The sequence below is a fragment of the Serinus canaria genome, chromosome Z (genome assembly GCF_022539315.1).
Source record: "Serinus canaria isolate serCan28SL12 chromosome Z, serCan2020, whole genome shotgun sequence".
Lineage (NCBI taxonomy): Eukaryota > Metazoa > Chordata > Aves > Passeriformes > Fringillidae > Serinus > Serinus canaria.
Window position 1 is genome coordinate 43,389,535 of NC_066343.1, and position 25,472 is coordinate 43,415,006.

General features: G+C 35.8%; 1 protein-coding gene across 1 annotated transcript in view; it reads right to left on the reverse strand.

The window, feature by feature from the left end:
- Window positions 1-4,796: 4,796 nt before the first annotated feature.
- CNTLN (centlein) overlaps window positions 4,797-25,472 on the reverse strand; it is a 181,750-nt gene continuing 161,074 nt past the window's right edge. Inside the window, 4 exon segments of the mRNA XM_050987362.1 lie at window positions 4,797-4,859; window positions 12,749-12,826; window positions 14,123-14,231; window positions 14,233-14,306. Coding sequence (XP_050843319.1) covers window positions 4,797-4,859; window positions 12,749-12,826; window positions 14,123-14,231; window positions 14,233-14,306 — 324 coding nt within the window.

A 25,472-nucleotide genomic window follows, 5' to 3' on the forward strand; every position in this document is an offset into this window, starting at 1 on the left:
CATGGACACTACAGAGAAAAAATAATCAAGTTTCTTTCTTTCAAGAATACAAAAAAAGAGCTAGTACATCATGACTATAGGAATACTTTGAGATGTTTTAAATGTCTCCCTGAACCCCTCCTGTTAGGTCTTACACTAACACTTCAGTCTCATGTAGAGTACCTAGCCTTGAAAATTGCAAACCATTCAGACAATGAGGAAGTCCAGAGGCACAGGGGGAGATACACACAGTGCCTTCTCTAACAAAGAATCCTCAGGACAGAAGAAAATGGATCTCATTTGTATGAGATCTACACTTAGGAAGGCTTGTATCTTTATTCCTGTCAAGGTAAATTAGGATTTGTGTGGGTTAAACAGATGGCACCACAGAAACATACTGTGAGAAGTGACTATTGCCAGATACCTTGACTTAAATTTTTACATTTTAGCGTATAAAATCATAGAATGGTTTGGGTTGGAAGGGATCTTAACGATCAGCATTCCAACCTCCTGCCACGGGCAGGAACAACTTCCACAGGTTGCTCAGAGCCCCACCCAGCCTTACTTTGAGCAATTCCAGGCACAGGGCATCCACAACTTCCCTGGGCAACCTGTGCCAGTATCTCACCATCCTCAGAGTAAAGAACTACATCCTAATATCTAACCTAAACACATTCTCCTTCAGCTTTAAGCCATTCCCCCTCATCCTACTAGATAGTCTTTCTCTCCAGTCTCCTTTTTGGCCCCCTTTAGGCACTGGAAGGCTGCTCTAAGTTTTCCCCAGAGCCTCTTCTTCTCCACACTGAATCACCCCAACTCTCCCTGTCTTTCTTCACAGGAAAGGTGCTCCAGCCCACAGATTATCTTTGTGGCTCTCAGTTATGCCCCAGTACCCTCAGCAGGTTTAGGGGAATGTTATTTAATTAAATCTGGGCAATGTGGCAAATTTTAAAACACCAACAAAGTAAGTAAAGCACTTCACAAACTTGAACTCAGTGAATTTACAATTAGCTAACTTCAACTTATCCAGACACAACAAGGCGCTTCCTAAGGCATTGACTGGAATTTTTAGTTCTGGTTTACAATATATTTAGAGAAAACTTAGGAGAAGAAAGAGAGAAAGAAAGAGAAAGGATAATGGTAGAAAAACATCACCACCTGTGGATCCATCAGTGACATTCCATGGTTGCAATTTTGATGTCCATTGGTCAAAATGATGCCCGCAGTCTTTATTGATCTGGAGTAGGGGAAGACAACAAAACACACATTTCAGTGGGTTAATATACACTCCAGTTCAGGTGGAACACTCAGGTATTTCCCCTGGGGTGGGGACTTTCACACTGTCTGAGGCAACACTGTGAATCATGTTGTAAATGTGGGGACTATGCCCATTCCTCTGCTGGAAGGTCCCAGCAGAGAAATTACTCTGGGGGCATTCTGGGGCTCAGTTTATGACACATTCTTTCATGTCAGTATAATTGAGCCATTTACACTCTATCAGAAGGGATGATTTAAGTGAATGTCCCAGTAGCTTTTTCTAGCGGGAGGGGGGAGAGGAGTTTTACACCTGAGCCAGTTGTGTAAGGGACGACACTGCTAGAATTAAAAGCATTCTCACACCTCACAGAGTCTGCTTATCAGCCTCTTCCCTTATCTAGCTCGAACCCCAGCGTCTTGCTAAGCAAGGGGTGAGTTGTCGTGGCCATCCTCTGGTGCTCACACCCCCTGCACACAGGTTGTTTCTTAAGCATCGACAGCAAAACACCCAGATTGTTTGAGACATTAACCATTTACATTTCAGTCTCTCACACCATCCTGTGGACCTGCTAGTGCATAGTAAAGATTTTTGAAAGGGCTAAACATTTAAACAACTTGGAGCCACTGTACAACTTTGTGTATTTCATATTTAATGAATGCGTGCCTAAACACACACACGCAGACACGTTTCTATATACATACGTATAAAATTTTATACATATGTATGGCTATAAAAGTTGCGTTATTTCCAGGGCCTCACCCTTGTGTCACTGTGCGTGAGGACAGCAATCTGCCCATGAATTCACTTGCGCAGCCGTCAGCTGCTGCTGCCCGAGGGACAGGCACGCCTGTCACAGCATCTCCGGGGCGGCAGGGATCAGAGCGTTTTTGGGGAAAAGTCCATTTTTTGGGAAAGTTTGCCATCTAGAGGCCGTATCAGGCAGCACCGGGACAGAAAAATACCTCGACAAAAGAAAAAACAGATTAAATGGATTTTTTGGATGTCCATAGGCATAGTTAGTTCAAAAGAGGACTGCCTTTAATATATCTAATGTTAGGTTTGATAGCAGTATCATCTGAAAGTGCTGAGCTGGTGATTTTCCCCAGATCAGAATCAGTGTAATGAGCTTGGTTATAGTGAAAGGAATTTAAAAAATTATTCATAAAATATAACAAAAATAATGAATCTTCATATTTTTACAGCAAAAAAAGATCTTTTCAGAGACTATCTCCTGCTCTGCTGGTGCAAGAAAGATCAACTAAGTACCAAAAACAAGTAGGTTCATTGCAGATAGAGCTCAACATCTGTGTCAGCAAAAGGCAAAAATTTTTTTTTTTGAAATTTATTTTCTTTTTATCATCCTTTTTGTTGCTCTTGCAAATATCTCTCAATCTACATGATATTTTATCTCTGAAAAATGTTGACTGGTATTTCCATTTTTGTTTGTTTATATCAAATTAGAGAAGAAAATAATTTTTGAATACCATCTTTCTTAATCTTTTAAAGGCATATTAACGGTATTTGGCAAACTTTGCAGCAAAGTTTTCAGAAAGACAGCAGTGTTATAGATTCAGAAGCATTTGTGCATAAATATGTCTCCAGCTGGGTTTAAAGATTTCATATTGCTCTCTCTTTTCAGGTAAAGTAGATAGTAATTTGGTTATGCAGTGTCCTTGCTTACTCTTGCATCAAGAGAAGATTTGTACCCAGCTGCCCAAGAGATACAGAAGTTTGCAGGGGCAGTAAAGCAAGATACTTGAGAAAACGACGGTAGTCTGGAAAATTCCCTCTTTTTGAGACATATTTTCTACATGAATTAGCTGATGCTCCCTGCATTTCCACTACGACAAAAGATCAAGTGTTAAAGATCAGCACCAAGATCAGACTGGCACCAGTGGGTGTTTGGCAATGTGGAAATGAAGATAACGGGGAAAATTTTCAGGGACCTTTGCCCTCCTGAAGTGCTTTTCACTGAACTGCAAGAGACGTTTTGATGAAATTATGTTCAAACACATCTTGCTGGAATTACTGAACAAAATTAGAGCATGGTTTCTACATGTTGTGATGGATTTATCTTCCTCAATTTTTGTTATCACTGTTTTATTGGCATTGGAGTCCATGTAAATGTTTAGCTTCTGTAAAACCTGAGGCAAACAGTTCCAACAGCTCCATTTCATTTGCATGTGGGTGGCATCCTTTTGCTCACTTGAATATATCACCACACAATTTCATATGATGGCCCTTATTTCTTGCATTGATCAACCATTCTTAAAGAGGTGGCAGTTTTTTCATACAGGGATAGTTCCCAGTCTTAATTTACAGGTGTAGGTGGAGTATGTTTCCACGATTTTCTCTAATCCCAATTAAAGTTCTCTCAAGCTCCTGAGTTCACCAGGTTCAACTGAGCAGAAGTTTGGAGGTGCCTTCCTTTTGTCAGAGACGCCAAAGAACAACTCCACCCCACACAATTAGAAGATACATGATTATATCCTAGGAAAACACTGGACTGACATGCAGAAAACCTCTGTTTCATGCTTCATTTAAGCGAATTAAGTCCAAATAGATCTTTATTCTGATTCCCCCACTCAGTATTGATAATGGTATCTGTTGTAAAACAACTAGTTATCCATAAATGAGACATATATAAGAGCTAAACATTAACACTTGAATTCAGAAACTTGTGTCTTGTTTTTTTGTCAGGTAGGTTCATCCAGAGGAACTCGAACTCTAAGATCAAAAATGTGAAGAAGCAGCAATTATTTGTTAGTAGTGCCAGAGAAATCTTGGTGGAAATAACTGGCTAAAACTCTACAGTACCTCCCCAAGGCACGTGAGATCTTGCAGCTACTTGCTAATAGCTGAGAAAGAACTGGATCTACTAGTGAAAAAAACTTAACAGAAAAAACTTTATTTTATTGAATTTTTAAATACATTGCACACATTATGCTCCAGTACGCTCAGAGTGAGTACAGCTTTTTCTGTATTGCTCCACACAGAATATTTTTTATTCTACAATCATTCACTTTTTCTAACATAAAATCACATCGTTTTATGTAGCATATATCATAAAGTTGGGTTTTACAAAGAAGCTAAAAGAAATTAGGTATTCAAAATCGCAGTGATATTCCCAGTTCCTTTGTAAATCCTACTTGTACTGTTCTGATTTAGAACAATCAGGTATTACTTGGCTGCTTTTTGTTCTTTCAAAATTGTACAGCTGTGTATTAGTCATAACAAAGACATCCTCTCTCTACAAAGCCTGCACATGTGTTCACTGCATTTAAAGGAAAATAATTTTGAGCTTTGCATTGATTTGCAGCATTTTTTCTCTTCAGGAATCAAATACCACACTGCTTTCTAATAGGAATTTAATTAATTCCTCTTGTTCAACAATTAATTAGTTCATGGTTTCTGTGTATGTATTGAACATGCATATTGACAGTTCTTTATGAGAAGAAGAAAGACATGAGGAAACAGCACACATTTTAGTCATACTTTGCAAATATAAATCTTAGCAATATCATACAGTGTGCTTCATGAGGGACCTGCACTCTTCTACCTATTTCTTCTTCTCATTTTATTTTTCCAGTACAGAATTCATTAAGTATGAGGCAAAAGGAAACTGAAAAAGAAACAGAGAAAGAAAAATGATCATTAAACTTTCTTTTTTTTCTTGTGAAATGCATTTATTAAATATCTTTAAACTATGAGATTTCACTTAGTTCTGACAACTACCACACACACATTTCTGATCTTTAAAGTTCATCTGCCTGGTTAGTGTCTGAAAATTTGCTCTCTATCATAAAAATGATAAAAGAGCAGTGTAAAATGAAAAAAGATAAACTCCTTATTGAACAATTCATGCTTTACTGACCATGTTAATGATGTAAACTGCAGTACCAGCATCTCTGTCATTTATCTTCAATCAGCTGATCAATAAAAGGTTACAGTCACCTCTAGGGCATGCAGAAATGGGAGTGTATGAGTGTAAGTTCACTACTCTCAGGAGGATGAGACAGAACTACCAGTATAATTCTCAATGCTGTAGCAAATTGCCTTAGACTCACACACAAAACCTTGTAAATAATTAAACAACAACAACAACCAACAAAAAAAAAAAAAAAACCCCAAAAAACAAACAAGAACAAAACCCCAAAACAAAACAAACAAACAACAACAAAAAAAAACCTCTCAAAGCAAAATAAAATCCTAAACCTCCAACTGCATTAACTGGAATATGACACAAATATCTGCTTCTGTAAAACATGATACCAAAAAAATTGTAGTGACATATCTACAGAGAAAAATTAAAACCTTTTTTAACTTCTCTGATATAAAAGATGCATTTGCACAACCAATGTCTTCAAAGGAGATTTGGTATATTTTTCAGTGTCATCGCTTTAATGCTTAAAGAGGTTTTCTTTCAAAGTCCTGCTATATCAGTGCACTGTTTGCTGGGAAGTATTTTTGGAGGTAGTATAGAAGAGTGGTCATGGCAGCTCCATCCCGAGTGGCTGTGCCAGAGGAGAACAGGACAGTTTTCCTTCACTGTTGGAAAGTCTCTATCAGCTTCACAGAACTCTGTCAGCTTACTGAACACATGGTGAGACAGTGGTGAGTGAGGGGTCAGTACTACACAAATAGTAACAGCTCATTCAGAAGGAGAGATAATTTTACATTATAAAGCCACCAGAAATTAATAAGGTAAAATATAGAAGCTGGTGGAACAAGCTGCTGGCCAATCATCATTTTCTGCTTTTCACAACTTTAGTTCAAAGCAACACTTTTCCATCTAGAATTTCTATCTAGTTCCACACTTCAGTATTGCTGCTCTAGTTTCATTTTTTAACTTCTCTATGCCATCTGAAAGAGAAAATTGTATGGTCCTTATGCCAGATAGAGTAGTGCTTGTTTCCTAAATAGACATGAATCAAAAATTATAAAAGAAACAAATAAAAACCTCAGATATAAAGCACATCAAATACAAAATGAAACATTTGAACTGATATACAGACATGAATCTATATACTGATATTTATAATTGCTAACAAGTCAGAAAAAAATCTAAAAAAGGAAAACCTTGTTAATAGAAGGCATGTAATGTAAAGAGATAAAATGACATCCTAAGTGCTTCTCAACAGTCACTTTGTAGTTACAGAAAAAGGACAACAGTATGTATTATTTCCTTTTTCTACAGGAAAGGGGATTTTCAAGGACTGGTGCTTGCTGGCCAGACATGTCTCCATCTGTCATAAATAACTTTTGTGTGTGGTAAGAAATTTCTAGAAGACATCTACACCTGTCAGCTTTTGTCTGTGTGCTACTGTGATGACTTTTTGGGGAATAGAGGGCTCAAACTCACTAAGCACAAATCTATTCAGTGTAATATAAGACATAACCTTATCTGAAATTCTGTGACACTTGCTACTATGCTTTAAAAACACTAACTCCAGCATCCTGTTCACTCTAATTTCTCTCCCTTTTTTCTAGGTATGTTTACTAAGAGAACACTGAATCATTATCTCAAAGTCTCTAATTCTTCTTGCCTACCTTGACTACATCCATTTCTGATACATTTCACATCCTTAATGCCACGCCTGAGATGAATGGCTTTTTATTGATGTCTCTGGCTTGTATCATTCTAACTACATTTTACATGCTGCTCACTACTCTCTGTGGCTTCCATGTCATAGCAAAGTGATCTTTCAAGAACTCTTGTCATTCAAGTGATTAATTTAAATCAAGAGCATTTGAAAGTGGAACATTATGTCATTCTTTCAACATTTGTTGGTTTCATAGAAAGTGCTGTATGTTTCTCTCTGGTTTTCTTTTCTTGCAGACACCTAGAACTGGAGGGTCTCTACAGTCTTAATCTTTAATAGAATCTTGTCAGATTTACTTTTAATGATGACTCTGTAACTATCTGGGAAAACTTCAGTTGCATTTCTCCCCAGAACTTCACAACCACTGAAGTCATCTCTACTCTAAAGCATTCATCCCAGCTTCAAAACCTGCCATAAACTTGGGGAAGGCTTTGCAAGTTCAGGGAGTGCTAAGCGCACACCTAAGGAGTGAAAGCTTGTTTTTACCACTGATCATGAGACATTTTAATACAGAATGGTACTTCTTTCATATTTTTTAGAATTATCTGTGCCACAACCCACTTAACATTAATTGTGGAGATCCTCAATCAGTAAATTATGGTAGGCTTTAACAGAAGTGGTATTTAGTTGGACTGTATGGTTTCACAACATCTGAATGTGCAAACTACACCTGGAATAAAACAAATTTATTTATTTGACTTCCCAGATTTACAAATTTCTTCTTTGATAGTAGGAATGCATATGAGTGAAAGGCATATTTCTTACACAATTTATCAGACAGATATCTTGGTGTTTGGATAAATGTAAGGTTATGTGATCTTAAAGAGTCAGAAATAGTGACAGTAATTCTCCCTCTCTCACTTATTTATTCTGACCCTTTATTTGCCTCTTTTGGAGTTCCCTTCTGTAAAAAACCAAACTAGTAATATTTATTGACCTCAAACCACATGACTGAGTCTCTGTCAGCACAAGTGCATAAATATACACCAGTCTGCAAGTGGAAAGCATTATAATGAATGCAAGGCAATGTTTTTGTTCTAATGAGACACAGCATCTGCATTTGCAGAGTGTAGCATTACTTGCTTCTGTTTCACAAACTCTAAAATGTGTTAGCATAAATATAAAAGTATTTAGGTTTTGGAATATACAAATCAGTGGTTACAACTGTTTCACACCTCCCCATGTGGGTCATCAGTATAATACATTTTCCCAGCAAAATACAATTCAAACACACTGCAGAGCTGCCTTAGACTGATTTAAGTGAACAACAAAAAATAATATGAAATAAAACTAAGCACTAGGACCAAAAGCTAAAACATCCTAAAATCACTAAAAAAGAAAGTAAAAAATTAAAAAATATATATATTAATGTTTCTCTTTATTGTTGTTGCCTTACTCTTCTCTCTTATTCTCCTTCATGGTGGCTGCATATACATCACCATATAAATACATATGTGCTTTTTATCCTTAGTGACCAAGCCAATTTCTCCTTGTTTTCAGGTTAGGATGAGTAACATAATATAGGGTTTTTTTGTGTGCATGAGATAAAACATAGATTTATGCCACAATGCATTGTCAGTGCACAGCACTAGGCTCTTATTCTCATAATGAGAAGAAAATCAGGACTTGGTATCAGTGCTAATGGTGCCCAGAATGTGATTCAGACTTTCAGACTTTTCCACTGTGCTCGTGCTGCTGTTTGAGGTGCAGGTACTTGAAACACCTGGTGATGGTGTCAGTGGTGATTGTGCACAGGTGTTCTACAAGGGTGAGTCCACTTTTCTGGATGCGAGCTGTTCAATGAACACACAGACTGCAGAGAGAATAACAAAAGCAAAGCAGGCAAGTTACAAGCTTGCCAAATTTCCAAAAAGAAATATGGAAGGAAACAACTGTGGCCGTTAGTGTCCATTCCCAGATGACAGCAACAGAATATGCCTTTAGAAGCCAGTGCGAATCCTAAAAAGGGGTTGGGGAAAATCCTTACTGATGATTAGTGAATGTGCTGTTCTCAACCCTGTTCTAGAGATGTGTTACACAAAGAGTGCTGACAGAATAGAAGAAAGGGAGCCTTTCTGGAGTTTTTCACTATTGGAATATGACTTTTAGACCCATAATGAAGTCATGTGAGGAAAAATTTTATTAAGCAGTTTTGTTAGTGTGAGATGTCATATCCCAAGGAGTGCATGAGGAGAGAGGTAAGTGCTGCTGTAAAAACTTAGGCAGATGATTCACATTTTATTAAAAAAATAATTATTGGAGACTTCAGGCAGTAATGTGGATTGGACTGCCAGGCTGTACTCACACACAAAATTATTAACAGATTTTTACGAGACCGTGTGCTTTACACTAAGTCACAGTAAATGAAAGCCAAGGGTAGTATAAGAAATCATGTTTAAGTTATATGAGAAGAAGTCATCCTCTTGGCTTAGCCATAAATTTCCTGTGATGGGCAAAAGATTGTTTTTGTTTGAGTTTTAGGGGGAGTGTTTATGATTATAAGAAGAGAGTACTACTATAAAGAGCCAGGCTCAATTAATAAGACATACACACTCAGATGTGAGTGATAAAGTGGGTAAAAGCCTCATGACTTGCCTTGCAGGATGTAATAAATAAACATGTTGAGATAACCATATTTATTCCCCCGTAAATATTATAAACCACTAAAAGCTTAAACATCTATAATTTGAGACTTCTCCCAAGTCCAAACAATTATGCATAATTAGTCTGATGCCTCTACACATGTGCAGGTATCAGGTATTTTTGTGCAGTCATGTGAAAACTCTCCACATACAAATTCTTCACAGGTCAGAGAACCTTTTCCTTTTGTCCCATGGTCAGTTCAATCATCTCAATAAATCATCTTAATAAATCATTGAGATTATTTATTTTTATTATTTCATTCTTTAGTGAGAACAGTCTAGAGTTTTTCTGTATAAATACAGAGATAGCAGAAAAAACCCCACTTCTTGGTCATTCAAGATGTAGATTTAGACAACAAGTGATTTTTACCAGCTCTGCTGAGTTTATAATATGACTGTATTTTCCTATTATATGATTCTTGTTTACATTATAACATCACTATGCAGAGATGTCTCTTTCAAATCATAAGCCTCTTATTAGTGGTCTAGTTTCTTGACATAGTAGTTGATAAAACAAGGACACAAACTCTGACTGGTATCTGTTAGTTTCAGGAATGCAAAAGTATTTATCAGTAAAATATTAATAATCTTGTGAAGTTGACAGATATGAGACTTTTCCAAGTCGTAAGAGTATGAAAAAAAAAGGTACAGATGAAGTGAAAACAGACTTGTGGTGTCCTTTATCATTACACTTTAGGGGAATCTATAAAATGACAGTAAAATGCAACCAGTGCTTCACTCAGTCCCCCCCAAAATTCTAGTGCAGCAGTAAAATGGTGTATGTCAGTAATAAAAATAAAATGTCTATGACATTTTAAATGTTATCGTACTGTCATAGTAGAATAAAATTAGCTTGAAGAATGATCTAAAGGGATATGATGCAGTTCATTATGTATAACAGCAATAGCAGCAGTTTCCCAGTGTTCATAAAGGTTTCTCCATTAAATTTACCTCCAGTCAATAATTAGGACTCCACAAATAAACCTAGGCAATTAAATCAATACTGCTGGGCAATTATGTTTCAAAGTCCTGGCTCAATGGCACAAAAAGACACTATATCAAACTGCAATATTAAGTGATCTGATGCAATTTTCCACTGAAAGTTTACTTAGAAAAACAGAAAAGGGCAATCCTGCATCTTTGTTCAAGATGCAAATGGTAGCACAGTTTGCCAACATGTAACACTTAGCAGGCAGTCTGGCTGCAGAAAGCCTGCATTTCACCAAGGGCTTTAATTTGTTGATCAGAAATATTACCAAAACCTACTAAAAGAAACCACAATCAAACTCTGCAACATATGAGTAAAGCATTTTAAAGGGCACAGAGCTGTTCCATGAGCTGCTCTCAAACACAGATGAAGAAATCTTAACTGTTTCCATCCATATGCCTTAGCATGGACAGAAATGAAAAGCAGAGCTGGCTGCTCCCCAAAACCACTATAATCCTCTTGCAATTCCAAAAATGGTCTGCTTGCCAAAAGTTACTTCTACCCTCGGTGTTTCTTCTGAGGAACCCCACAAGATGGAGCAAAAATCACAGAAAATCACTGTTAACTTGTACACAAACGTACGTGGCTAAGAACAATGAGGTCTTCTATCCTTACATAGCATTTGCAATCTTAATATACCAGGTTTTGTTCAGCAATTCCTTCACTCTCCATCCCCTGGTTTTTGCTCTCTGTCTATAGCAGATGAAGAAAAGTGATAAAATGCTGCTTAATACTTTTTGGCGATTTACCAAATAACAATAAAAAGCAGAACAAGAAGTCTTCATTGTATTCCATGGATCTGATTCATATTTTGGAGCCTATAATGTGAACAGAATCTTGACATTTATATATTTTTTATAATTCTTAAAATTAAGGCAATTAAGTGACTATAAATAACTGTGCTTTTAATGCTGAGTTTCATGTAGCATTATGAGGTTTAATTAAAATGCCAGGTTTTTTGACAAAGCCAGTAAAAACAAACTGATATTTCTATTTCCTATGCTGCAGCAATTAAGCAGTCTTCACAGTAGTAAGTTTTGATACTAAAAGAGGGAAAACCTGTCATTTGTTAAAAATCTGGTCAGAGGATACAATCTCAACACAAAAGTTATTGATGGTTAAATACATAAATCACTTGTGTGTGTTTCTTTAAAATAGCTTTCAAAATATTTTCAGTTATTCACATTCTTAACTGATACTAACTACATCACTAATGGGCCAATGCTAGTGAATATGCATTTTACACTGGATTTACAAATCAAGCTTTATTTCTTTCCAGACATCAGATGCCCATCATTTAAATAAAAGGGAAAACTAAAACTGTAGCAGAAAAGTTTTAAGAGTCAGGGTATGTTGTCAGTGATGTCCAAACAAAAGCTGACTATGGGTAGAAAAGCTGGGCTCTCACCTGCCAATAAACTGCCCTTGATCACTTACAAGAGGGGAGCATCCCAGCAGACTCTGTGTGTATTAAAAAAAAAGACTTGAAAGAGAAGAAAAAGTATCACACAGGTCACAGCAGCAGTCTCAATGGACCCCTCAGGGATTTCTGCTAGTCTCAGACTTGTCATCCTCTATGCAGCTTTCCTCTCTGCCCAGAAAATGTCGATAGGAAAATGTTTGAGGGGCCTCTGGTGGAAATTTTTTCATTCTTTCTGCATTGACAGGATGCCAAATCAATATTTACTTCCCACTAACAAGCTGCTCGAGGTCTCAGTAGAAAATATTGTAGAGAATGCGAGAAGACACGATAATAAACAGCTGTCTGGCTATGAGGAAAACATGAATTGACTGGAAACAGGTCCACAGTAAAAGGTCACAGAAACCCATGAACTCCTCAGGTGTCCATAACAACTAGTAACTTTAAAGGCACATAAAAAAAAGTCTCTTTTTCCTAAGAGGTATGAGAGAGCAGATAATTTTCACTCTAGCGAGCATTATACAGTGTTTCAATAATTCAATTAACAATTTACCAAGATCTGTGCTGGTTTTCAACAGCTTTGCTTTACTGGTTATATTAGCTTAAGTTTGCTGTTAAAGTTAGTTATCACAAATCCTTGATTAACATCTTCTCAGTTTTACACAGTAGCTCTGATTTTAAGAGAAATACAAAGGAAATGCTACAAAACAAGGATTTCACATTACTCATCACACTATACTTTGAGACCATCAACAACACCATAATTACAAATATAATGTATTAATTACAACCTAAAAATGTTGTAGATAATCAGAGCAGGAAGTTATAATTCATTGTCAGATTATATAAATTGAGCACCTGTGCTTCAAGAAGTTTCTGTATATGCTGTAGCCATTCTTTATCTTTTTCCAATTCCATTTTTGTTTCTGCTGTTTCCTAAAAACATAAAAACATCAGGGGCAATAAAGGAAATGTATAACTGGGTATACATTAGATATAGAGCATGTGGAAGTCGGAATCACATTTGCAAAATTTGTTGTCTGAAGCATACTCATCAAGTATCAGTGCTCTATTAAAATTTTAAACCTACCCTTGTCTGTGCATGCTTCTAGAAATACGCATAGCATGTTCTTTTCATATGAAAATACTGGTGTATGTGTGATCTATGGCTAAATTGCATGAGTTCAACAAAAAGGTGCCTGAGTCTATGCACTGACAGATAGAATATGTAGTGCATGTGTAGTGTAAATTCATCTCCTGTCTAATAAATTTGTTTCATATTTATAGTTAAGTATGTTTATATGTTTTAGACATACATTCGCAGTGACTATAACAAAAAGATACAGAATGCAGAAATTACTCAGGGAATGAGAGAAGCATAGGACAACTCTGTCAAAGTGAATCACTTTATAGGGTTGTATAAATGTTAGTAAACAGGGCAAGAATCAGCCCATTTTATTTGTATTCATGAGTGTAATCCCTATCAGTGCATACACATACCATGCACTGCTGTTTCACTTACAGGAAAGCTTCCTTTTTGTGGCCTCTTTAATATAAAGCTCCAGCAAAGCTCAATCTAAGTCATCACCAGAGTACTGTTACAGACCAATAATGGCCAGCTCCTAGACACTTGCTGAAGTAACTGTGCAGGCTTTTTCATATATTATTTGATCAGGACTAAATAAATCTGGATAAGAAATCCCATCACTGCATCTATTTAATAGAGTGATTTGATGAAACACTATCAAATATTTCACAGTAAAATGTATGATAGAATCAACAAAAAAGGCTATGAATTCACCCAGAAACCATCTGTCTACCAGAAATACCTTTAATAGGTATCACAATTCAGAGAGGAAGTATCAACAAAATCAATCTGGCACAGCCAGACATACATTCTAATTTTGTTTCCTTTAATGTAGAAGTCTGTTTAAAACATACAATCCTGCCAAATAGCCTCACGAAAAAAGAAAATACTGAATAATAACTCTAACACATACATATACTCAAAGCAGTATGTGTATATTTATGCCTGCTGTAAGTCTTGCCACCTTACGACTCTCTAACCTGACCTTTTCATTTAGATTAAAACCTTCTTGATTTCTGTGCTGTATCCTGCACAATGAAATTTCAGTCTTTACCTGCAAATCCTTTTCTTCAAGGAAGGATAAAATCAGCATCTTCTCATCTTTTTTACTGGACTTTTTTACTGAAGTCCTTAAAATAACTTACCTCATCATCTCCTTCTTGTAGTATTTCATAAAGACCAGTTGTTGAAACATTAAGGATAGATGCTGCTAACTGAATACTCTCTTGGAAAAGACCCATTTGCATGCTTTCATTTCTCCCTTTTTTTGCAAGTTCGATTTTTTTTTCTCAGCTTTTGTACACTGAGATGTAATTCTCTGGTTAGAGTCTAGAAGACATAAGCAAAAATACTCAACTGTAATTTTTTTTAAAGTGCAAATAAGATGATAAAACCAGTATAGTTTAGACTAACCTCCTTTAGATGGGAATTATCTTCATTCTTTGTTATTGGTTCAGCAGGATATGTGCTGGAATATTAAATAACATGCTACTTAGAACACAAAACATTAATTAATACAGTAAACCAAAAAATGTTCTTAAATCTACATACTGTTTTGGTATGTTTTTAGCAAAGTAACTCTTCTTATAATGCCATCATTAGTAAGACAAAGCAGCTTCCACAGAATCAAAATCCTTTCCTGACCCAGTCTAACAGAAATGTTCTTGAAATAAGAGCATAAGTGTCAGGCTTCAGTGTGTGGTCAAATAGAGATTTTTTTTTTTTTGAAGCTTATTGACATTCTCTGCATGCAGAAACACCAGTATACCTCTTTATTCAAAACCTGAAATTTTGTTTCCCAACAGGAGAGGGTTATTCAATACTGTCCTGGCTACCAAGCTCCTAACTTACCTGTTTCTCAGGTTCTTTGTTCAATGAAATAGCACTAAACATCAACGTAATTCATCAGTTTTATAACAAAGGTAATTTTGATTTAATGCTTATGTAACTAAAGTATGACAAAAATTTGTCACCAAAAGCTGAGCCAGGCAATTTTATTTAAAAATTGTTAACAAACAAGAGTACTAATTGTTAACAAACAATGGTACTAATCCATTTTCGGAAGATCCTCCTAGAATATTCAACTTCCATGACTCAAATAGAGCCATGATTGTCAAAGCAAACACCTTGGCTGAGTTGAAAATGAGCAAAGAAGGTTTTCTTTTGATCATCCCAGTGAAGCTCATCTTATTACAATACATGTCAACAGTAGCTGATCAACACCTCAAAATTCTTTTTCTACGGAATACCTTCATCTCATAGAAACTGACTAAAGGATTATGAAGCCCATTATATTGGTATTTTGGGTAAAGTATTCTACAGTCTCTAGTGTATTTGAAGCAGTCCTTAGAGAGCATTTGCTAATACATTTCAACAAAGGCACAGCAGACTCATGGAATTCCAACATTTTTTTCCCACCACTTCCCAGATTGACATTGTTCTGTACTTATTAAAATTTAATCACTAAAAATAAAAACACACCTGCCACAAATCTGGGGAGAGGAAGTAGAGTGAAATTTGTCCAATTTTCTTATTAAAGTGTGGGTCCCTTCATCCACAGAATTTCCAACAAACTATTTCAGACATAAACCTATCTGTGAGTGCAGAGCTGAGAGGAATGAAGAAACTTGAAATGTAATGGGCAGGGACCAAGTGCAACTTGAACTAAGCTCATAGAAGTAAATAGACTAAGAGAAGCGGGAGCCCCAAATAGAAAAGCATGCACCATGAAAAAAAAAATACAGTTAAATGACATGTTTTTGTAGCATTTGAAATGGTCTAAGAGTAAATTGGCTCTTCCAACATATAGGAGATTTATTTGACAATGGAAAAATAAATTCAACCCTACTATTTCAATCAAGTTGAATCAGCTTCCCATGTTTCAAAAAGACGTCTCTCTCAGGCATAAGTGATCACTCTAGAAAATGCACATGTGTAACCTGATGCAAAGAGGAAATGTAAATTAAAGGAGCAAAATAGGAAGAAAATTACCTGCAAAGCCACTTGGCAAGGCTTCACAAAGCAACAAAAAACCAAAAACAGACCAAAAAAAGCATGATAATAAAAAATGTTAAGCATTCACTTGAATGCCTTAGAAAACAAAGAAACATTGCCAGGCCATAGTCATTTGACATTATTACATAAATGTTATTGGTGTATCCAAATTCCAAAAGAAGTTAATGATGAATGAACAAGCTGATAGCAACAGTGGAACTCAGGAACTGCAACTCCAGTGTGATACGCCTTTAGTCCACTGTTCCAGAAATTAAGGTGCCAGAAAGAAAAGTATCAGAAAGACATAGAAGAATCTATAGCATCAATTTAAAAAAAAAGGAATTAAAAAATTGAAAAAAATTAGGAAAAGAATAAAGAAAAAGCAAGTTTAAACAAAAATCACAGAAAGAGAAAATTACAATGAATAGATTTTAATATGCAAGAGTATACTTTATATATAATCACAGCAGATAATTCATATGGAGGACTTGCACTTCAATTCCTCTGTCCCTTGAGCAGTTCAAATACACTAAAGCATATGCAAAGCACAAAGCATATGTGAAAAATAAGGCTACTTTATGGATTTTAAAACTGGACTCCGAGATACTAACTATTTTTGAACCTCCCTCCTTCATGTTATTGATATAATGTTTTGATATAAATTTTAACACTAAATAAGTGCCTTGAAAATTATAGTCTTCCTATGATTTTAAGTTGCTTTTTCTTCTGTTATTTTCTCATCCATAATATGCTAGTGCATTCATGCGCTAAATAGTTTACTTATTAGTGATTTAATTTATATATCAGTTCATGCCCCAATACAGAAAGGTTGAGTTTCAAGCCACTCAGTTTTTAGAAACTGAAAGACCCATTTCCAAACTCAAAAGTACAGACTCAATAGTTAAGCAACACAGGTTTTCCTGATCAGTGTACTGAAGGCACTATAACATTGTTCTGTGATTAAGAATTTGATCCAATACATTCTGGAGGTAGGTGTAGGATTTGAACAAAAACATTTCCCTCTGTGTATTTCAAAATTGTTTATTTTTAACCTAATAAGCATACATAGGTGATGCAAGCTACCTAAAATGAAATCAGTGTGGTGCATGACTTCTGTACTATACTGATTTATAACAATGCATTTATTAGTACCAGTAACACTAGGATTTGAGATTTTATGGTTTTTTTTCTTTTGCTGTCAAATGTATAGGATATTTTGTTAGCAAAGCCATTTTCCTAACTTAGATGTTACTATCAGAGTTATTCCTGTGGGACACACTTTGCTGCTACCAGCCAACTAGAATAGGAATTCTTGATTAATTCCTGAAACGAATCTATATCGCTTCTTGTCAGACCAGTGCAAGTACCACTGATCTGACAAGGAAAAAAGCTTATCATTCTAACAAAATTACCTTAGAGTTCCTAGTCCTTTTAAATCATTAGCAATTGTTGAATTACCAACCAACTCCATTTCATTTCTATTTATACATTACAGATGTTGGGTTATAAATAATTCTGAGATATCTCCATTACAAGCCTTTTTACTTCATTTTCACTACCTCAAATATTCATTCTTTAGAATATATTGTTTTCAAATTTGGCCTCAGCATGTAATCACTTCTTAGAAATGCATCTTTTGCCACTTTTGAGATGTATAAAGACAAAGTTCTTCTTTCAATTAGAAGGTCATATTTAATTAAACACTCAAAGAAGCCTTGGTGGCACAAAGACCCTGACAGCACACTATTAATAAGGCCTTCACATCCCAAAACACTGACACTCACACTGACACTCGTTGATCCTGGAATTAACACAATTTGATCAATGGCCTTAAGTAATGTTTTATGACCAAGACAATGCCAAAATTTTTTCCTGTAATTACCATGTTAATTTACATACTATTATTGTTTGTAGCATAATAAAACTTAATGGTCCCAAGACAAATTCTGACAGTAGCTAGCACTGTACCTGTGTATAGCCAGGTTTCAGTCCTGCACTGGTGCAGATCTCATGTCAGAGGCCATGTCTCACGAGTCATGGATAATTTAAAGTTTTACTGCATTTTGTACTATAGTAATAACAGTGTGCTGCATCTGCCTGAGATCACAGAATCATCAAAGTTGGAAGAGAGCTTCAGGATCACCTAGCCTTTAACCACAGCGGCCAAATTAAGGTTCAGTTTAGCTTTGGCCCTTCTAATTTTCTCTCCACATACTTGACAGCATCTTTGTAGTTCCCCCAAATTACCTGTTCATCCTTCCAGAGAGGCTACACTCTTTTTTTGTCACAAGTCCATGCCTAAGGTATCTGTTAAACCAGACCAGTATTTTTCCTGCTGGCTAATCTTACAGCACAAATGGAGATGTAGTTTATTGTCTTCCAACAGCTTCTAAGGTGCAGTGTCTGGGATTTGTAACTAAATCAGAGCTGAAAACATACCAGTAATTTCTAAACACTGGCACAGTGTCAGGGTCTTCTGTTTCTTTCTGTTTCTCATGCTGCCACATCAGCAAGTGGGCTTGGGATGCACAAAATGGAGAGAGGGATCACAGCTGAGATGGACAACTAGTCCCAAAGTGACCAAAGGGACATTTCCCACACACACCATGTAACAATAAAATCTAAGGGAGATGGTGATTTGTCTGTTCAGAGACTGGCTAGGCATTGATCTACATTCCTTGGGGGATTTATTCTCTTTTCTTTGCCTCATTAAACTGTTACTAACACACAAGTACACAAGTTTTCTCACTTTTGCTTGTCCTATTCTTCCCCTGGTCCTACTGGGGCAAGGGAGCAAGCCTCTGTCAACAAAGAACTGTGTGGTGTTTCATTGCTGGCCAACCACCGCAGCTGTTGGCCATCAAAGTTGGAATATTCTTCTATGTGTTTGTGGCAGCTGTTGGTCAGCCAGCCACAAACACATAGAAGAATATAATGTACAGAGCAATTTTATATGTAGCATTGTGTATGTAGTTCAATAGGAAAATGTCCTTAGATACAAGTAATGTGTTCTTAGAAACTCACTTGTTTTGTAGATTAGAAAAGTATATGGATGTGGTTCAAAGCATTAAACCAAAACTGAAGTGGAAAATCTTTTCTAAAAAGAAGTTAGTTTCCTAAAGAGTCAAAAACATTATGAAGATGTCTGTGAATAACAAGAGAAATTTCAGAGAACTGAACACTGAGCTTAAAGAGCTCTGCTTCTGTGGTGGAATATTTACTGCTGGCCTAAAGTTAGGCTAGATCCTAATGTCACAAAAGGCAAAGAAATATTACAACCCCAATTACCTCATAATCAACAAAATGAAACAGAATGAATGGACAAAATTACACAAAGAGGTGTCCTATACCATTTCAGCAGCTGAAATAAGCATTCAATGAAAGTATAGTTATTTGTTCCTTATGCCGTCTCTAAAAATGACTTTCAAAATACTTTCAGTAATAATGTTTAAACTGATATCACAGTATGACTTAAAACTCTTCTATAGTAAATTCATTTTTTAAAATATATTTATATATGATATTTAAATTACTTCTGCTCCTTCCCTTGAAAAAACAACACCTTCTAGGCAAAACCTTTTTTTATCAGAAAAGGGACAAGACACAAAACCAGACCACTACAATGGTCTTGTTTTGCTTAGGGCTATAACATGTAGCATTCTGACCCAAGGGAAGGAGAAAGCCTGAGGATGTTGATTTAATTCTTATGATTCTCACAGATCACAGATCACATCTCACAGATGTCATTTTTAGAGACTAAGCAGACACCCTGTAAGTAAAGATGTAGAGGACATACAGCCCAATCTTCACCAAGTTCAGTATTCAAACTTCCATGGCAAACTATTAAAGTAGCAATAATATTATTTTACCAATATCACACAGGCCACATTTATAAGGTGATGGGTTGGTTTTATTTACCTGTCAACAGACACAGTTTCAGCTGCGGTTCCAGAATTTATTAATACACATGTTCAAACATGATGTGTCTCACAGTTTTGTGTACTTGGAAGAATTAAGATATTTTATTATCTTTTCCATTAAGAATAAATTAAACAAAGAAGACATTGAATTTGTTAAACTCCCCCAAAATAAAAAAGATAATTTAAGAGAATTTAAAGAGAATTTAAGAGAATTTAGTGATTTTAGAGAATATTAGTGGGATACCTAAAAGCTAGCAGAGATGCAAAGTTTCAAATAATTAATATCTGAGAGGAAGAAACACCTCCTCTAAAGCTGATATATATGATTTAAATTAAACAGTCTGATGTTGATAGGCACAGAGAATAGTGCTCACAACTTCACAGAGATAAGTGGAAGATGAAAGCACACATGGCCTGGAAGAACTGCCTCACCTAATGACCAGAAAGAATTCCATTACATATAAATACAGATAAATTGCAGTCTGAATGTAAAAAATAATGTGGTATCACAGTTGCATCTACAGCCTTTTTTGAAATTTCCTGATTTTCCACAATTTCCTGATTTTTCATTTAACACAAGCAAACCTGAACATATATGAGCATGACTAAGATTCTAACAGGCAAGATCTGAATGATTACTTTAAGTAATTTAAAATGTTATCATTCTCTTCTATCCTAGCAGCAAAAGCTATCTCCAGTTTTCAGCCCAACATCCCAGCCTAGCCCTGCCTTCTCTGTGGTTCTGAGCTATGGATTACAGACTCTGAACTAGAAAAGGTGAATTCTGTAACATCCCAAACTACATGTCTGAAGAATTATACACAGATTTGCACAGTATTTCTTTTTCAACTACTAAAGCTAAACCCATTGTGGCTTTTCTGAAAATCCTTCAAGTCATACAGTATAAAAAGGGTCTGAAAATTTCAGTAATTGCGTACAAAACTTGGTACTCAGTATGAAGACCCCAAAAACCAAGTAAAAAAACAATAAGAATTATAAGATACAGTGACAGGAATTAGTAACTGCATTGCACAAAATTTGATAATCTGATCCCTATCAAGGCCAAGATTTGAATTTGTAAAACCATGCTGGCTTAAATTGTGCTATTCCTACTTGCCATTAGGGGTGGAGGTCTTCCTTGGCTGGCTCCCCATTTCTCCAAAATACCTCATCTTACACACTCGAGCAAAATACCATTTGTTCTGGGTTGAAAACTATTTAAAAAAATGGTTTCTTTATAGGCATATATTTCTGACTACAAAATTGAGAATGTTCTTTTGACTGTATTTGCTTAACCACCTCCAGGTGCAGAAAACCATAGGGAAGAATACTGAAAATATTTTAACCTGTATTTGATATTATGAGAAAAGCAAATGGAATACATTGTTCTAAAAAAAAATAAATTTATTTACCAATACATAGACAAGTGACTTAAGTCATGGACAGTTTTAATTTTAGATTGTGTTCAAAACAAGGCATATTTAAACAAAGATACAGCAATGGACTTACTATGGTCAATTACAGTATAGTTTATATTTCAGTTGAGAATATACCATACATTCTTAATGGTACACTTATGTGTTTTAAAATTCCCTGTGTGAATAAAAATTAAGGGGCTTTGTATCACTGGTCAGCTTTTTCTCTTTTTGTTTTCTAATCCTCTCTTGAGGACTGCTTAGCTATCATACTTAATTCTTGAAATCTCGTCTTAAAAATCTGCTTTTTTTCATAACATTCTTTGTAATACCTTTAAGTAGAATTTATTGCATTAGCTGGACACATCATTTATAGAACATACAGCAGGTACCTACTAATGTGACAGACCTATGGTCAGATATAATTTTATAGCTTTACAATTACCTAATCTCTCCTGTACATTAAGCTTTAGGACAGTCCAAAACTTGAATTGTAGACCCGAATGTTTTCAGACTGATGCTGGTTGGTAAGTATCAGCAAACACCCCATAGTTTTCATTGTACTGTTGCTAAATTTTCAGCACAATTACCATGTTTTGTGACTTATAACAGAGACAAAATAATAGTTTTCTTTATAGCAGAGAATGAGTTGAAATATATAAAATCAGCATGGGATGACAGGCAGAATATTTCTGTCAAAATATATTTTCTAAAATTCTATTTATGTGAAATAGGCAATAATATTATTAATAATGATTTAAAGTCATATTTACTTCTGCATTTAAGTACTACCTCATTTATGTTAATTTTTTGCCTGCTGTAAATTCTTTGGTTTCAATAGAATTTCTTCTGATTTACACAGGTACTAGCAAAACTACCATCATTCCTTTAAAACTTCATATATTACCTTTACACAGAGGGGGGAAGAAAAGGCACTGACAGAAATTAGAGCTTCACACGTGTAGGAAGAGATGCCTGGGATCTTAGGGAGTTTATTATCTTGAACAGTTAGGGCTGACAAAGTCAGCACAGTTGTACCAGATGTAGAAAACAAAGATATTCAGGGCAGACCAAGAAATACTGAGGTGAAGCAACACTCCAAAGGTCACATAGCAGGTCAGTGACCAAGATGTGAAGAACACCATGATTTTCTGACACTCAGCTCAGTGTCTAAGCTTATGCTATCTTTCTGCAGAAACACACAAAAAGCCTAATAACTATAAATCATGCTCTGTGTAAGACCACTACACTGCTGAAACAAATGTGTCTGAAACCCAGCTTAAGAGGTCATCTCTGGCATTACTTAGATTTTTTAAGAAATCCCATAAAACTTAGCAACGGTGTTTTCTTAAAATAGTGTAATTTATTGGGTTTCTTAATGATTCTGTCTTCCTAGAGCTCTTCCTACTTCCCTGTAGCCCTTTTGGCATGTGCCTTGGGGAATCCCCTTAACTCACAGCACCCTAAGTTACTGTGGACACTTCACAAGACCCTCTTCATGAATGAGTGCTTTATGATCTCCCTGCTTCAGCTTGCTTTCTTAACAATTTGATTGACATACATTAAACAATTATTTCTACATGAACTCTTACATAAATCATTACTAGAGACCTTTTTCCTCTTTCCTAAGTTTTTCTAGTTTTCTTGGTTTTTTGCCAAAAGGGTTTCTAATCACTTCAAACCTAGAGCCTTTAGGATGTACTCACATGTCCACCTCTGAATTCTTCCAGTCATTCCTCCAGTCAACATTGTTTCTGTTCTTTAGACCCAAAACTGGCCATTATCTTTAAACAAAGCATCTTTCTAGGTCCATCAGAGAATGGAGTAAGAGCTTTAAAAAGAAGTCGCTCCAATCCATTTAAAGAAATCCCAGATGGATCTAGACACTTCCAGGAAGTGCAGTACAGAGTCTCCGAGCAGCACACAGGTAATACAGCTGATCCTGTTTCAATCTCATTCTCTGCTAAACTTACTCTGGTTTTTTTTTTTTTTTTTTTGTTTTTTTTTACTGAGGCACAAATGAAATTTTTTTTAAGATTATTTGAAACAGTCTCCAGTTCAAGTTTACTAGATCTGTTCACATGCTATCTACAATCATAGAGTCACGGTCTGTAAAAATGGCTCTCTTGCACTGTAAGAATGAAAATAGCACCATTAGCAACAAAATTACCTGTGTATGTCCCAAATGCATCTAACCTTTGCATGAGATATACATGCACAGCTACAAAAACTGACATACCTTACAACTTGGTGACATAGTCAAATCATCTAAATCAACATGCCTAAATTTTTAATACAGAATTAGATAAAAGGCAGGATTTCCAAACATTCAATATATTTTAAGTTGCATCTATTATGGTCTTTGTCTATCATAGTCAAAAACCAAAGTGAAGTGCTATCCTTCTAAGTCTAAAAAGCGAAGAAAAAGTAGAGTATGGTCATGCTTTTCAACATCGTCCTCTTTATTCTTCCATTTTATTTATCAAGACTTTTTCCATTAAGACATCTACAGTATACGCTGTTCCTGGCACACTGTATGTATCACTAACCATATGCCCTCCTGTAAGCCATAAGATTTCAGCCATTCACTTAATTCATTAAAATTCACAAGGCCTATTATTCTGTTTACAGTCTAATAGATATTCACTGTCACTATTCAGGCCTCTGATTCAATTTGCTTAAATCCCAGATGCAGAATAATCCTGATGGAGATTAGCTTAATTTATCACCAATTTCTTCTTAGAACCAAGAAAGGTTGATATTTCATAATAAAAGCTGTGTTTCTACATTTTTTCTTGAAGTAGCATGCGCAATGAAGAAGTGATAAATGCCTAATTTTTGTAATGGTGAGATTTTCTCAGTTACACAAAATTTGCTTTTCATATAGGACCCCATCTTTTAAGGTGTGTATTCTACAGGTAAGAATACAGATTCTCATCTTAGTGAAACATATTCCTGGAATCAAATATTAACCTGATTCTGACTGAACACAGATTGGCAGACTTATCATGTACTCCACACAATACAAAATAATCACTCTGGGTATACTTTTCTAGGTAAAGTGTTGACAGTTCGAAGTGTAATAAATGAAATATACTTATCTTTTGGCTCTCAAGTGTTCTCAGGGGGGGAAATTTTCTAGCAACTTGAAGTCATATTAAAGATGTCCACTTCCAAATCAAAACTGACAGTGCTGATTTATGTGATAATATCTGCTGTTGTTCGCAAAATGTTCCAGTGACTCGCTGAAGAAATCTTTGTTTGGTCAAACAACATTTCCAAATTGGCACAGTTCAGATACAATTGCATAAAATTTTCAAAATAAACCAGTTTTCATCTGTACAGCATATCATAGTTCTATTTCCACTAAAATTTAGTCTGTTTTTGCCAATTATTTTTAGACTTGCCCATTATGTGCTTCTTTTTTCAGATAGAGAAACAAATGATCCTTCTGCATCTGATCTCGGTACCCATCTGAAAAATTACATCCCGCACATCCTGGGCCTAGTAGATGTTTGAGCACTAGTACTGCCAGGAAAACTGAATCCACAGGGTTTGAGGATATATTCAGCAACAGCAAAGTTCTATGGAGAACATCTCTTGCTGTCTCACTGTAACTGGAGAATTCAGAGAGTCACCTGCAAGGATTTCCTTCTATCTGAAAACCGACTTTGTGGCTGAAAGACTGTAACAATGTACTTGTGATGCTCTCACATTGTAAACCTGATAAAAACCAACTGAATATTTCCCATATTATGCCTTCCAACCCGATTAGTAATGTCTAATATTTCTGAAGTTTTGTTTGTAGATAAAGAGCAAATAGGACACGATCTCTTCTCATCCATCCTGAGAAGAACATATTACCTAGCAATGCTCTATTTTGAACCAGCTCAGAACAGTTCAAGACAAAAAGACAAGGATAGTAAATAACTGGAATTTGCCAAAACATAGAATTTTTTAATATGACTAGTCTTTAATTACCAATTGTTTGCAACAGGAAAAAGTTTTATATAACATTTTCAGTTAGCACTGCCACTAAGGGGCAGTCCCAGCATCTCCAGCTTACAACCATGTAAACCTGTCCCTGTTCTGACCTTCTATGGTACACAAAGCTGGTGTTGTGGGCTTTTAGAAGGTTACTTGAATTCTCATGAACTAGCTCACAA